General features: G+C 39.8%; 1 protein-coding gene across 5 annotated transcripts in view; it reads right to left on the bottom strand.

The window, feature by feature from the left end:
- The window catches only part of LOC104914788 (protein unc-13 homolog B), a 205,114-nt gene that overhangs the window by 118,278 nt on the left and 73,823 nt on the right, over positions 1–13,013 (bottom strand). For all 5 annotated transcript variants that reach the window (XM_085214534.1, XM_085214535.1, XM_085214533.1 and 2 more), the window contains one exon: positions 12,036–12,126. In XM_085214534.1, coding sequence (XP_085070660.1) covers positions 12,036–12,126 — 91 coding nt within the window. The remainder of the gene's footprint in view (positions 1–12,035; positions 12,127–13,013) is intronic.

The raw sequence follows: 13,013 nt of genomic DNA, 5'->3' as shown, positions 1-13,013 counted from the left end.
CAAAAACACACGCGTGCGCTTCAGGCTGTTGTACTAACAAGATACACTGAATAAAAATAGAAAAATTTAAATAATTTGCAGTAAAATTTAGCATTCTCAGTTTCCGAATAACAGTTTCTCAAAAATGTGTGTTATCTTAAAAGACAAGGTGAATATTGACTCACTAACAAAAATAAAAAACAGATGGAAACATGGTGAAAATAAAACTGATCTTCTACATAAAGTGATGCATTTTTTGTCACACACGAGAGAATATGCAAAATTCACAGTAGTGGCCAAGGTGGGACTAAATGGATAAACCAGGCCAAGGCTCAATCTGAATTCCCTTCTAGATGGACAGCTCTATTATTTCCTCCTCAGTACACATCACAGATGTGTTGTGATATTCTCTGTTGCTTTTCAAGCTCTCCAAAAAATACCTTTCTAGCATTATCATTTAAAAACTTTTAATAAGTATGGATTCAATTGCAACTTACTCTATAAATAAGCAACTGAAATCCCAAGGGAAATTTAAAAAATCTTAAGGACAAAACTGTTTATACACTAGACCATATTTTCTGAAACTGTTACTACTTAAGCATTTGTCAGAAAACAAAATTACATCTCTGACAGGTTCATTACCAAGCATGAGTCACTAATAAGCACTGTTCTTGAAGAAACCCCTCATGCTGTCTAGCATCCGTAATACGTTCTGCACAAACACATGGAAAAGTCACCATCTACGAAACATGATTTTCACAATTGTATTTTAGTGACAGTCTCTACTTTGCAGATACCTCTCCCACGCACTGCTGGTCATGCTCCAAAGCCCACGAGGTCCCAGAAGGCAGCTCAGCAAAGGCAGGTGGGCAGCATGAACACAGGGAGGCTGCGCTACAGAAAATAGTTATGGAGGCTGTGGATCCGTGGACATTTCTCACAGCCTACATAGAGGGTTCTTGGATGATGAATTCTCATTCTTTGCTCCCACAGGCAATTGTCATACAGTAGCTTTCATAAACAGAACCATTTTTAAATTAATTAGGAACAGAAAGGGCAAAGAAACCCATTTGGAAGCTGTTCATTAACAATTAGAAGAACCACTTTCTGAGTCCTCGCCTGGGTTTGTTCATAACCAGCTTATATCATTCTGTTCCTGCACTAACATTAACCTTTAGCTTAAATAGCTGTTAACTCGCCAATATTTACTCCCCTGCTCTATTAGCACATGGCAGCAACATCCGCTCCCCACTCCCAGCCCGCTCTGCCTGCTGAGCCGTGCTTGCCTGCTCCCAGCTCACATGCCCTCAGCACCTGCCTTCCTCACACTGCCCCAGTATCCCCTCTCCCTCACCTTCTCTGCATCATTTGCTGCCTTTTTGCATGGCATCATCTCAGGAACATCATGGAAATATATCCAGGTGAGACTCCAATGCTTTTAAGGGCTTAAATGCGATCCTCACATGTCACCATGATGCTCCCACATGCCAAAGAACAGCAGGGCTGCCCACCTCTACTACATCCTACAATCCAAAGGCACAAGGCACCCCATATAGCAGAAGATGCAACACCTAAGCTCCCCGATAAATTAACAATCAGGCTTCTTCCAGACCTTTCAGCATTTAGTATATGCATGGTTGAGCTACAGATGAAAATCAAACTACAACTGGGATTTCTTCCCAGTTTCATGCCTAAATTATCTTTAATTTTGTGTCATAAAAATGATGACCATGTCAATGCACTCAGTAAATTCTTCCAGTAGAATGAGTAGCCAGCATCTTGATGTTCTCAAACCCCTTTAAGCACAAGACACACACTGTAAACTCAGCTTGAGGACTGTCTGGGGAGAGTGCAGCTATTTACTTTTATTATCAAAATCCAATGAGAGGAAGAATCGGTCTTAGCTTTACCATGTACAGGTTTCAAACGAAACCAAAGGGGAACCACCATAAAACCCTCTCTGAAAGTGCCCATGATTAAGCATCACAGACATGAAAATGAATTTACAGTTTGAACCAGGTTGGGCTCATCTGATCACTTCTCCACAATGTCACAAAATTGTTTGGACTCTCAATATAAGCAGGCACTAGACAACTTGGTGGCCAGGATATAGGTTAAAAATCCTGTTTGGATGCTAAGATGTCTAGATGCATAGAAAGTTCTCGTATGATCTGGAGAAGAGCTATGTTTCAACAGACAGCATTTATTTGCTAGATCTCAAGACCTTTGTGTGGCTTGAATTCAATAAATCATTGGCATTAAAGTGTGTGGTGGGGAAGAAAAAAAAAGTTATTCTATTTCTCTATTTACATACTAAACATCAGCCAGAACAAGAGTTCTGCTGTCTTCAGGCATAGCTTTCAGCATACATATAGTATTTTGACCTATAGATGACATTTTTACAATAAGGAGAAGAATAAAAAAAGAGAAAAGTAATCATCTTACTTAAATCCAGGTGCTCAGTGCTAGAGAATTTCTATTACAACAAACCTTACAAAATTCCAAAAGTGAGCTCAGAAGCATGCACAGCAACCCTGCCCTACATCAATACAAGTCGTATGACCATGAAGGTTGGAAAACAAGGCAAAAGTGAAAGGAAAACTACAGGAAAAGAGAAAATCATTATATGCTAAACTCATTTTCTGATCTATTGCCTTCTTCTTCCATGAAGTTATGTTACTATTCAAAGCATTTGCAAACATTGCAGTAATAGTTAATGCTTCTTTAATGATGTTCTCAGCCAGTCCTGTTGAGCTCCTCTGTAGCCCAAGACTCACACTTTGTAAGCCACAGCCCACTGCTATTTCTCCAGTGCAGCATTTCTTGTACAGATTGTTTCAGAAATACACAACACTGGGAAATATCCCCTCCTCCCACACAGAGCCTTAAAAATAAGAGTGTGAAGTCTGGCTCTCCCAACAGCCAATGGTATTTTTAATAGTTGCATATGTGACAGGTAGGAGTCCCCCACCCACCTCTCCTTTTGCACCCCTATTCTGAGCAGGAGGAACTAACCTCCTCCAATGCTAGATGAGTATCTCCACTTTCACTGCATAGCAGCACATACAAGTGCAGGTCAAGGTGGCCAGGATGCTGCAGGCTCCTGTGCCACATTCTGCATTAGACACAAACTTCTGTCAACAGAGCACACTGCTACAATTCCTTCTGTCATTAAATGCCCAAAAGAAGGTGTAAAAAGGGGAGTTTTGCATGCAGTGGTAATGCCTGTCTCAGTTCTAAGAGTTTTAGTACTCAGTCTTCAGCCACTGCTACGCAGTTAAGAGGACTTAGTTCACTCTCGAAACAGACTGGAGTTCCATTTTTCCTAAAAGCTTCACACAACTGCTGCTCCAAGTCCTGGGAAAACAAAAACACTTGCTCAGTGAACAATTTGGAGAGGTACTGATACAGATCTGAATACAAATTGGACAGCAGCAGACAGGGGAAAAACACTTATTGTAGCTCATCTTGGTTCTGAGATGTTCGGTGCTCAACGGAGAGTCTCTTTTGTCATCTACAGAAGTCACTTGTTTCAGACTAACACAGATATTGTTGTGATCAAATTGAGCAAAATGATGCTAGGCACACAAAGGTAGTGTTTCTGGGTACACTGTCTAATTGAGAACTTAGGTACAGCATGAGACGTAAGGTCAATCATCCACATTGCCAACTCATTGCTGCCACTCATCTTGCTCTCTGCTCAGCAGTAGTACAATCCCAGTGGAGAGGAAGGAAGGTGAGTCAAACACCTTTTCCTTCAGAAAACACCATCTTGTCAGAATCAAGCCCTGTATCATGGGATTCTAATGAATGTCTAAGGGTGTATTTCTGAGGTACAGGATGTCTAAACAGAGAAGGAAGAGCCAGGGAAGAGGCACTACCAAGATTTACAGCTAGGTGCAGTGCATTGCTCTAAAACCTGGAAAGCCTAGCTTAAAACCTCTGCATTGCCAGTATTCAGTATTTGCATGCGTGACCCTCTAAGTCACAGGACAGGAGCATATTGTTTAGGGAAATCTGATTCCTTAAGCTTAATGTGCAGTGAACAAAGCAAGTTATACCTCGATGTGAAGCATCCAATGCTTCTAAATGTATCCTAGATGTTGCTCAAACATCTTCCTTTTCTTGCTAAGGAAGTCAATGGAATAATCACTCAAATAAAAGTAAAATGCACTAGGATTCCCATTTAAACACTTCACAGTTATTTTGACTTGTAGATGTGTGGAGTTTACAATATAGAATTAGAAAAGCAAAGCTTTGGCCCTGAACAATACCACAGATTAGGAAAAGAAAGAACAAGTCAGATTTTTTTGGCTTCTCATAGAGGATTTCCCTGGGTCTTGCAAGTCCACAGGATGCTTTCAATTAAAAAGTAAAATAGCATGCCAGGAACACAGATTATGCACTCCTATCCACTCCAAAAATACCAGGTATGGCTTTAAGAAAACTTCCCATTTGTAACTTTCTTTTCCCCTCTAGCCAGCAAGTGGGAACTCTGCTTTCACTGAAGGGGACAGATGTTGCTGTGTCCCAGAGATACAGGCTTTCAACACTAAAACTGTATTTTAGCAAAACTGAATACAAGTGGAGCATTATTGCAATAACATGCTAGCAGAAGCTCACAGAAAATCTGGTTAACAACTAAACAGAATTCTAGCTGTCATGGTCATTATAAAGAGCATTTCTAACCAGCATGGTACTGCACAAGAAATGCATTTATCTTAATTTTAGTGTAATTATTCTAAACAAGGCAAGCCTTCTGATTTTTCCTACAGGTAGTAAGGTTATAAAAAATCTGCTCAAAATCACAATAGCAGCATTAATGAAGGCACAACACTATTTTCGTGTTCATGCACACAAACAACTGTTTGCTACAACACTGAAAGTAAAGCAGGTTGAAAAGTGATACTAGGTTGCAGAGAATCTTAGAAATCCTAAGTAAACATACATTCTACTTCAAACAGATGTGCAGATATCTGACACTAGGAGATGAAGGAATGTTTTTCTTCTTCGAGCAGAGCATGTTAGCCAAATCTTCCTTGAGAGGGAAGATGTCAAGAGACAGCAGACACATGTTGTTCAAGCAGCAGGTAATCATCTTGCAGTAAAAGCTGCCTTGGATAAGCCAACAAAGGTCTTTGGGAGATTCCCCAAGATCTGCCAATGTGCAAAGTGAGATGCAATAGATGGAAGGAAGATCAGAACATGGAGAGATGCTAGGAGGTTGTCACTACTTTTGTATTTAAATGCTTTCTGAATAATTACTGCTGTGTAGTCTCTAAGGAGTCTGAAAGCCATTTTTAGATAAGATATGTGGAAAGCATATGATAGCCACTGCAAGCACAGCATCTTCACATCAGTGTGCACTGCAGCCAGCAGACCTTGCACTCACACCTTGGAAACAGAAAGCTGGTCTCCCCTCCAGTGCGGTAACAGCCATGGCCACAGCATCTCCTAGGCACTGCGACCTACAATCTGCAGTGCTGATATTGTTGAAAGCTAAAGATAACCTTCATAAATACCATAGGTAAAAAGAAGGCAGACCTCTAACTGGAGGTGTAGCTTCTTTGTGTAAAGAGAAGTTTCTGGTAACTCTCTGGAAGAGTAGACAGAGCTTCAGTTTGCTTCTTTATCACTGTGTGGGAGGCTTTGAAAACGCAGAGCTTACTCATCTTCACGGGACTGATAAAAAGACACCTTGGCAACAAAGCTTAAGGGGAATAAAATGTTGAAAGTAAACTACTGCATGGACTGCATCGCTCCTAAGAGGTGCAGAAGGATGGTTACCAATCTCTTGGTGACTTGCTGAAGGCAGGTGTTTCTTCCATTGGCAATCTGGGCAGCTGTACCACGCAGTTTTGCTGCTAAGATGGCTTGGATTCACATGTGGGGAGATCAACAGCAAAATAATTGGTGTAAAATGACATCCGTAGGAAGAAAAGCCAAAGTAGAAATACTGCTCTGATAACTTTGGTTTTGAAAGAAAAACAAGTAAATTGATGTATTTAATCTCCTGACATAAAATGGGAAAACAATACAAGTTTTTTTTCCACTACAAACAAACTGTGCAAAGTGGATAAAATTCCTGCTTACGTACTCTCTTGTAATAATTCTAAGTGCTGAAGGTACTGGTAAGAGATGCAATTTGATGGTTCGACTTTTTCCTCTTCTCCAGCCCACCAATTCTTCCACAGAACTCAGAGTCAAATGAGTTTAAAAGTCAAACAGCTACATCCTTAGCTAAAGGCAGTTTCAGTTAAGAAGGGCTGCAAATTGAAAATGCAGTAGCCATGTGTTTGTTGCTCTTCTGGAAAAAAAGCTCCCACAGACAGCGGCAGAAAAGCTATCAACTAATCCGCTTTGTAGACAAAGTTCTAAGTGTGAAGGTGAGAATTACTGAGTCATTCCTTCCAGGGTTGAAAGTCCTAATTTGATTTTGGCATAATTAAGTTTCCTCTTCAGAAACACAGAAAGAGAACTAGCAAAACAGCAGAAAATAAGAAAACTATGCATGCTACCACAAAGCTTTTTTAATAAGCGTAGTTACAAATTTCTGGGCTATTCTGTAACTGTCAAGTCCTAATTAAAATACTACATTTCTCTGACTCATGGTGCTGTAGGATGTATGTACATTATTCACATGAATATTAATCTTTTCCCAGGTAGGAGGCTGAGTTGCTCAGGAGATTTATAATCATATTCCACGTAGAAACTGATGGCATGGGTTTTTTTTCTTCCAAATTTCATCAAGACCATTAATAATTAAGAGCCATGAGAATCATTTCAGTAGCCTTTGTTTGAGAAATCCAATACTTGCAAGCTGGAGCTCCATGAGTATTAATATGAAATAGCATCAAACACTGAGGGAGAGGAACAAAGAAAAGAGCTGGAGGCATCACTTTGAACATTAAGGGCTGAAGCAGCAGCTGGAAGAAAATAGGGAGATAGTCCTCTTGAAAACATCCAAGTAATGACAGAAGATGGAAAAATGTTAATATGGTGATCAGATAAACAAGGCAAGACGTTTTCTAATTACCAAGAGAATCACCTGACACATTAGGTTATTATCACAGGGACCTTTAAAATCCTGATACCTATCTGGATAGCCTGCATTTGTACCACTGACTTTCAAACAAGATGCAGAAATAAGCTGACGATGCATTAGGTGTAGAAGGCAACTAGCTAAGCAGCAATTCTAGGTTCAAGAGAAAGACAGACGCAGAAATGAGCTGAGGATGCAAACAAATCTGAGAAACCTGACAGTTTTCCTGATACCTTGGAAGGTACAGAGTGAGGCAAGCAAAATAAACAGTGTCTAATTTAAAACTGCAAATAAAACTCAGAAAATATGTAGTTGGAACATGCATGAAGAAAAAGGAGTCAGGAAGCTGTTACCAAAACATGCTAACAGACATGAATCATGAGCTACCTCAAGTGAAGGGGAAAGAAAGGAGGTACACTGAGAAATCAGTTCAAACACACCACAAGTTTTTCAGGGGTTTCACCTTGAACTACAGGTATCATCCTGAGGAAGTCTGCATAGATGAACAGGAATGAGGGTGAAAAAAATCAAAAGGGCAAAGTATGAAATTACACAGCAGTGAACACACAATATGACCCAAACCACCATGGCTACTACTTAAAGAAAGGGAAAACCATCATCAGGTGGCATCTGGAACATTTTGACACCTTAACTGTTTCAGGCATTCACTAACAGGAACAAGGGCATTCAGACAGTCAATAACATTAAAATGCTGTTGGGTTTTTGTTTTGTTTTGTTTTTTAATAGTATAAAGTATAGCAAGTTAGGAAAGAGAGTGCAGTAAAGGGAAACAAATGTGAAAGCACAAAAGGTTGTTATATCTGAGTCTGATGGCCCTGATAAGTCCTCAGGTACTGTACTGCAAGACAGTCAAATCTCTAAGTGCCACAAACTTGAAAAACAGGCGATGCACTTAAAAACTGGAAAAGGGCACAGGAAGCACTTATGCTTAAAAAATAGGAAGATATTACCTAGATAATTATGAAAGAGCTAGCCTGATTTTTTTCCCTTTCTGGTAATTAAAGAATGGAACAAATCTTTTTTAGCATAAAAAGGAGAGGTATAACGGGGAAGATGGCTTCACCTTGAGTAGAGTTGTGCATATGTCAAATGCATTTAACTTCCATCTATGACAATGTAGACTAGTCTTAGAGATAGTAGAAAAGAAGAGGAAGCTTTATACCCTGAGGTCTGAGTGAAACTGCTAAACAGATTCAAACACATTGGTAAAATTACATCTGGGGCAGCCAATCTCAATGCGTGAAGCAAGGTCCCCCCCTGCTCTGATAGCACACAGCTTGCAAGCTTGAGTACTACACAGCTTTTTCACATATGACTCGAAGGATTTGTAGGCATAACAGATTACAAAAGGATAGACAGCACTGAGCTTAAGGAGTGGAAAAAAAAATCTGAAAGAACAAGTGCAAAGCAAATCACGGAATCACAGGGATTGGAAGAGACCTCAAAAGACCATCCAGTCCAATCCCCCTGCTGGAGCAGGAACACCTGCACCAGGTCACACAGGAATACATCCAGGTGGGTTTTGAATGTCTCCAGAGAAGGGGACCCCACAACCTCCCTGGGCAGCTTGTTCCAGTGTTTTGTCACCCGTACTGCAAATAAGTTTTTTCTCATCTTTATGTGATTTACAGATAGAGTCCAACACAGATATAGGTAGGGAACAACTGGCAAAACCCTTCTGCAAAAGGGACCTCAGCTCTAGAAAGGATAAAAGGCTAAGTATGCATCAGCAGTGTCAGTCTGTGACAAAACACCATCAGAGCAGGACACCTGATGTACTGGGATATCAGGACCACAAAGTCTTCCTTGCTCCATAATGCATACACCCTGGCTCTTGGTTGGGTTTCTACATTCACCTTCCGACTCCACTCTTCAGAAGGAAAAATGGAAGAAAAAATACAAGGGCTGATTAAAGAGGGCCTAAACAAATGACAAGAATAGGCTGAAAGAGTCCTTTACCAAATACAAGGTGAGCAAGTGGGACTTGGTTCTCACATTATTTCAGAGAGGACTGGAATCTGTTCTGCTCCTTTACTGCTTGTCCCACTCATGAAAAATGGATTTATATGGAGAAAGCACAATCTATAGCAGAGGTTAAGAAAAGCCTTTGCATGGTAAAGACAGCTAAAGCCTGGAGTGAGCTGCTGGAATGCTTCAGTACTTCTGGTTTTTGTTTCAATGAAAGCTTAAATCAATAGTTTTTAGGAGCAGTCAACACAAAGCAAATGGAGACATTTTCTGTCATAACTGAATCAGCGTTTCTGCAAATAGTAATTACTACAGTGTTACTTTATATATATATGTGTGCGTGTGTGTGAGTAATTACATATTATATATGTATTACTTATTTAATTAGTAATTACTAACAGTGTTATTTTAATCTCAGCAGAAATAAAAACTTTTGACTGATGCTGAACTACCCCATGGATCCTGTAATCTCTCAGACAAAAAGATGTTTATCCCTAAACATTTGGGTATGACTGAACCTCTTGTCCTTTCTAGTATATTTGTGCATATTTTCTTGTACTGGCACAGAACTAAACTCTTTTGCCTGCATTATCTACAAAACAACAAAAGTCATAATTTTTAAAGAATGCTAATGGTAGTCTTAAATCTCAGTGTCACACTGACCATTCTGATCTAAATTCATTGAGCTCAAAAGTGAACTAAGCACAGTAATTGTTAGTCGGGAAAGAATTTACAGTCCAGATAAGCCAAGGGAAAAGCCATATCTACTACAGGACTTCCAATACTTTCCCGAACAAAAACCTTGCCTTCCCCAGAATTTGCAAAAGATCCAGTACAGAAGTTGTTCTGCCACTGATAGATACATACTGTAACATTATTTCTTACAAAACCAGATCAGGACAAAAAGCAATATAGAAAAGTAATATTTCTGAATGTATTTCATTAACTCTGCACTTTGGGTAGTAGGCAATAGTTCATCATCTACAGAATATGAACATACCATATGTTCTCTTTCTGTAGGCATACAGATAGATAAAAGCAAAAGATTTTTATTACTTAAAAAAAAAAACAACACAAAACTTCTGAGGGATTAATCGCTATTTTCTAAAACAAGAGTGTTTATACTGTTGAAGAAAATGTCACAACCTTTTCCTTTTGACTTCCCAAATCAAGATTATTTATTTTTAAATGCTGCTTTCATGAGATAGAAATACTAGGAGTTATTATACACCCACTTTCAGTTAGTATATATAAAAATATTTGATGTAAAACTTCCCAAGGAACATTTTCACATGACAAATAATACAGATAAGCTATCCTCAAGTTGCCTTGAGAAACAGCCTTCTTTCTCAGCTGTTCATCATGAACTCTGTAGCCCAACCCTGGCAATGCAGCTGCCCCACACCAGCCCCAGGTGCAAACCCATGCACCCATCACCCATCACCAACCAACAGCAGTGCACTACTAACCTTCTCTGCACTGAAATCAGGGTATGGCATGCAGTGCAGTGCTAACTCAAATTATGGCAAAAGGTTTATTGACTTTGATATGTTGGCTAAACGCAGTTCTGTGAATGGCAAAACACATGCAGACGTGCCTTCCATTTTGCCAAAAAAAAAAAAAAAAAAAACACTAAAAAAACTTTATTATTATTATTATTATTTCGACTGCATTTTCAGTAAACAAAAAAACAGTACCTGTGAGTCTTCAAATAGAACATATAGAGGTGCCATCAAAAATCTGACCATGTGCCTTTATCAGACTTCCTTAAGTCCTCTTTTACCGGAGAGAAATATCCCTCAGTTCACAGACACACAACTAATTCATGTTAGTGCTTTTTGGCACTACATACATTCATGAGCAACAATTTTCAAGGATGAAGCACAGAAAGAGTTAAATTTCACCAAAAATCTCTGATGAACACCTTGAGAACTCACTAAGAATTGCAGTCACTGCCATCAGACCAGCCTGATGTGATAGTTTCACAAAAACCAGGTCACATATTCCACTTGTTTTATGTTTTTGTGGATCTTTTTTATGTTTTAATTAAAAAAAAAAAAATTAAAGTAGGTTTTGTTACTCATATACATTAACTATATCATATATTTTATGAGGGTTGTTCCAAAAGTAATGCCTCCTGTCTTATTATGACACCGGTCCCCAATGTCAGAGGCAGATGGTATGGCAGTAGAGGTTGACGCTTCCCACCAGTGTTCCGTTCCATTTTGATGCTGTGTTACAGATGTGGCCGCAGAGGGATGGCATGACCAAATGGCCTCGGGCACGGGAGTGTGTATGAAAAAAAGGGTGTCACCGAATTCCACCACGTGGAAAAAATGGCACCAACTGACATCCACTGACACCTGCTGAACATTTGTGATCAGCCAGTGGATGTGAGCACAATGAGGCTGTGGTGGGTGGGGTTTCAGCATTGGTGACAGCAACAGTGGGTCGCTTCTGCTGGTGCAGATTGTTTCAAGTGCAGCATGCAGGCTCTTATTCATCACTGGTGAAAAGGCACAGTTAATAGCAGTGACTGAGTTGAAAAAGAGTGTTTTGTAGAAGAGAATTTGCTCTATTAAATAGTGTTACTGTGCCCTTTGTATCAGTTGCAGTTTCCATGGAAATAATTATGAAGCATTACTTTCAGAGCAATCTTTGTAGATGTGGCCCTAGACAGTTCCTCTTCACTCAGTGCAGCCCAGGCAAGCCAAAACTCTGAACACCCATGATTTAGTCCCAAACCTTTTTATCATTTTGCAAATTTGCAAATTCTATGCTAACTTTTCTGCTTCTGCATCTTTTTTGATAATTCACCTTTAGTTGCAAACAAAGACATCAAACTGATGGTAGAATTAAATAGCACTAACAGTATCAAATCACACTGCAGTCCTGTACAGTATTTGAGACTGTGTTTTGCCTGCATAACATCAGAATCATAACAAGACAAAAGAAATGAAACCTTTAGCCACAGATGGAAAACACTGGAAGGACAAAGAAGGCATGAAGCAATTCTCCATCCTACCTCTTGAAGTTGCATTCGAACTTTGTTAATGGCTCGAATCCAATGGGCTCTCGCTGGAGAAAATGGTGGTGGTTCGTTGTCACCATTGTACCTTAACAAGAAATAAAATCATTATATGGCAAATACTCATCTGCAACATTAAAGATTCAGCATGGTACAGTGCAACTGCAGCTGAAGTAACCAACAGGCTCCCGGCAGACACAGCTATGCACATGCTATGAGAAGTGAGAGGCTAAAGTAGAGATTTCCTTATGTACAAGAGGTTTCTGTACATAAAAGAAGCGTTGGAAGCTGATGAGTTGAAAGATATAAGCTACGATACAATCCTGAACTTTCAGTAGAAAATCCATGCAGATAAAAGCTTAGTTTAAAATGTTTTCATTATTAAACATAGCCTCAGGAGAAAGATGTTATTAGTCAGAACATCAGGAAACCAGTCCAAGGTACCTGATCAAACCTGTTCAGCACATGGGTATCATAACTGCATGCAGAGAAGCAGATGAAAGATCTGCCACCCTCATGCCCGTTGCAGGTCCCTTCTAACAACTGTCTCTTTCCATTCACTCCCCACTGCTACAAATTTACAAATCCTTTTCCATGGAAAGGCAGGCAACAAGGCTCTGTTTTTTTCCCTAAACTCTACACCTTTCTCACTGCGCTCATTCCTACAGTTTTTGAAGAAGGCATATGCATCTGGCAGCAACGTGCCCCACAACATGCTTTATACTCCCCACACTCATGCAATGGGCCCTTGATTGTATCCCTTCCTTTGTATGCTGCTGTATCACTCCGAGATGGATCAGGCACGGTTGGCAGTATAAAAGCCATAGCTGATAGCAACAAGCACCCATGCTACACATTTAGCCCAGGTGCAACTCCAGAGATTGCAGTTCAGAGCTAAATTCACAGTACATTCCATAGAGACAGCAAAGTGTTGCCACAGTGGAGGGAAAGGAAACTAGTGATGCAGTAATATCT

This window comes from Meleagris gallopavo, chromosome Z (genome assembly GCF_905368555.1).
Source record: "Meleagris gallopavo chromosome Z, MGAL_WU_HG_1.1, whole genome shotgun sequence".
NCBI lineage: Eukaryota > Metazoa > Chordata > Aves > Galliformes > Phasianidae > Meleagris > Meleagris gallopavo.
This window is presented reverse-complemented; position numbering and strand designations above follow the sequence as displayed.